The sequence below is a fragment of the Ostrinia furnacalis genome, unplaced genomic scaffold (genome assembly GCF_004193835.3).
Source record: "Ostrinia furnacalis isolate ACB-3 unplaced genomic scaffold, ASM419383v2 OfSCF4427, whole genome shotgun sequence".
In the NCBI taxonomy this organism is placed as follows: Eukaryota; Metazoa; Arthropoda; class Insecta; order Lepidoptera; family Crambidae; genus Ostrinia; species Ostrinia furnacalis.
The window spans coordinates 1,635-3,614 of record NW_021134666.1 but is presented as its reverse complement, the minus strand read 5'-3'; the positions used below and the strand labels follow the sequence as shown (position 1 = coordinate 3,614).

At 52.0% G+C, this 1,980-nt stretch overlaps 1 protein-coding gene across 1 annotated transcript; it reads left to right on the top strand.

Moving 5' to 3' along the window:
* Window positions 1-334: 334 nt before the first annotated feature.
* On the top strand, window positions 335-1,763 carry LOC114359497 (uncharacterized; the record flags this gene model as incomplete). Its single annotated transcript, XM_028313921.1, has 3 exons — window positions 335-439; window positions 759-958; window positions 1,612-1,763. Coding segments are annotated over 3 exons (457 nt in total), but the record flags the coding sequence as incomplete, so codon positions are not given.
* Window positions 1,764-1,980: the final 217 nt, after the last annotated feature.

Sequence of the window (1,980 nt, the reverse complement as noted above, 5' to 3'; positions counted from 1 at the left end):
TTTTTATGTTCCTGGTCGGGCTATACCTCAATGTGTTTTTGACTTAGGCTGTGGTCCCCTATAAACGCCGTAGGCCGCCTATAGCGTCTCGTCGTAGGCTGCGTCACAATATAATGCTTTAGAAATGTACTATTGTGGTCTCTTCCAAACGTGGACTTCGGCATGAACGTCCTAGGCAACGTTCAGACGTGATAGAAATTTTTAACGCTGCGAATAGCGTTTATCCCATTAATCTCCAAGTGTTCGCATATGACCGCGTAACAATGATTCATCTATTGTGTTTCGATTCGCGGGCTTGAAGACCGTAGCCTTAAACGAAACGTCTTTACCGCAGGTCCGCGAAGCCAAAGGCCCGGTTCAGTTCGAGAGTGAGCCAGTAGGCTACGAGGGCAGCTTGCCGGGCGCCTACTGTTGTGGTCTCTTTCACGTTGACGTCGTCGTAGGCAGCGTTCAGACGCGTTAAGGAACGTTTGACGCTGACGTCGGACGCGTATAGAGTTTAGTAATAGGAGACTGTAGCCAGTGGCGCAACTATACCATCTGAGGCCGGTGACAAATTCAGTACATGGGGCCCTTGGCGTATCTAGGTTTTTTTTCTAGTCTAGGTATTTTTCAGGGGGTCCCGGACCATTCCGGACCATCGCCCTGAAGCATCGCGATGCCCCTCGGGTCAGGGGCCCGTCGTGGTATTTTGCCAGCCCTGCCACCCTATAATTACGCTACCGACCGTAGCCTTAAACGAAACGCCTTTGCCGCAGGTCCGCGAAGCCAAAGGCGCGGTTCAGTTCGAGGGCGAGCCGGTAGGCTACGAGGGCAGCTTGCCGGGAACATCGGACGACGGCGAGACGTGCGCGCGCGTCCGGCCGCTACGCCGCGACACCTTCAAGAAGCGCAAGCTGCTGCAGATGCACAATCTGCACCTCGCCACCAGTAAAGCTGCGAAACCTTCCGACATCAGGTGAGTGGAGGTTTTACGCTATTTTGTAAAAGAGACATATCAAAGTCACATTTGAATGCCGAAAATCTTTATTTAATTTAGACTATGATTCAAGAACCCATGGACGTCAAAATAAAAGAAAAAAAGGGGCTCTCTACACCTATCTCCTCATAAAGGTAGCAGGAAGGCGCTGGATGCTGGCCGCTATCAACCGGTCTACATGGAAATCATTGAGAGGCCTTTTTTTTAAGGGACGCGAGCTGGTAGCTTTAAGAGCTTTTCCAGCTACACCGGGCAGAGTGGCGAGTACAGAAGGTACTCTAGACGTTTGGCGATCGTCGGTCGCCGTATCGAGCGCATAAGGCGTCCGATCAGTGGCGAACCCAACTAGAGGGTTGCCCACCGCGGTGTTGGACCAAAGTCCCCACTCTTGGCTATGAAAAAGAGAAAACCTTTGAAAAAGAGTCTGAAAATAGTGTCTGAATTTCTTGCGCTGCTTCTTCTCAGCACTGGCCCATTTATTGTCCTGAAGCAGTGGTAGGGTGGGTTAATACTGGGACATGTAAAAGTGCTTTTTTAAAGCCTACTTACAGAAATAAATGAGTTTTAAGAGTTTTATGAGTTTTTTATGCTTATCTTTGAAGCATATTGTACCAAACTGTACCAATCTCCAGGTGTTCGTGCGAGTACAAGGTGGAGAGTTGCGGCGTGTGCACGGGCCGCGCCGAGCCGCTGCAGCCCGCGCCGCCCGCCAGCACGCTGCCGCCCGCCGTGCGCGTGGCGCGCGTCGCGCCCGGCTACCACCCCGTGCTCAGCGACGCGCAGGGTGAGTGCTTAGCACCTGGGCAGCACCTGGGCAAACACATCCTAAAACCCACAAGATGTAAAACATATCGCCCCCCAAAAGATACTGCGTTACCTGGATGCAGGACTCGAAGGCAGTGGCAGTACTAATCTACGCGATCTGTCACCACCTGATGCTTGGCACCCGGGGCGGACCGTATTGTATTCGATTCGATATTAGTAAAGTCTGGTCCGTGAGC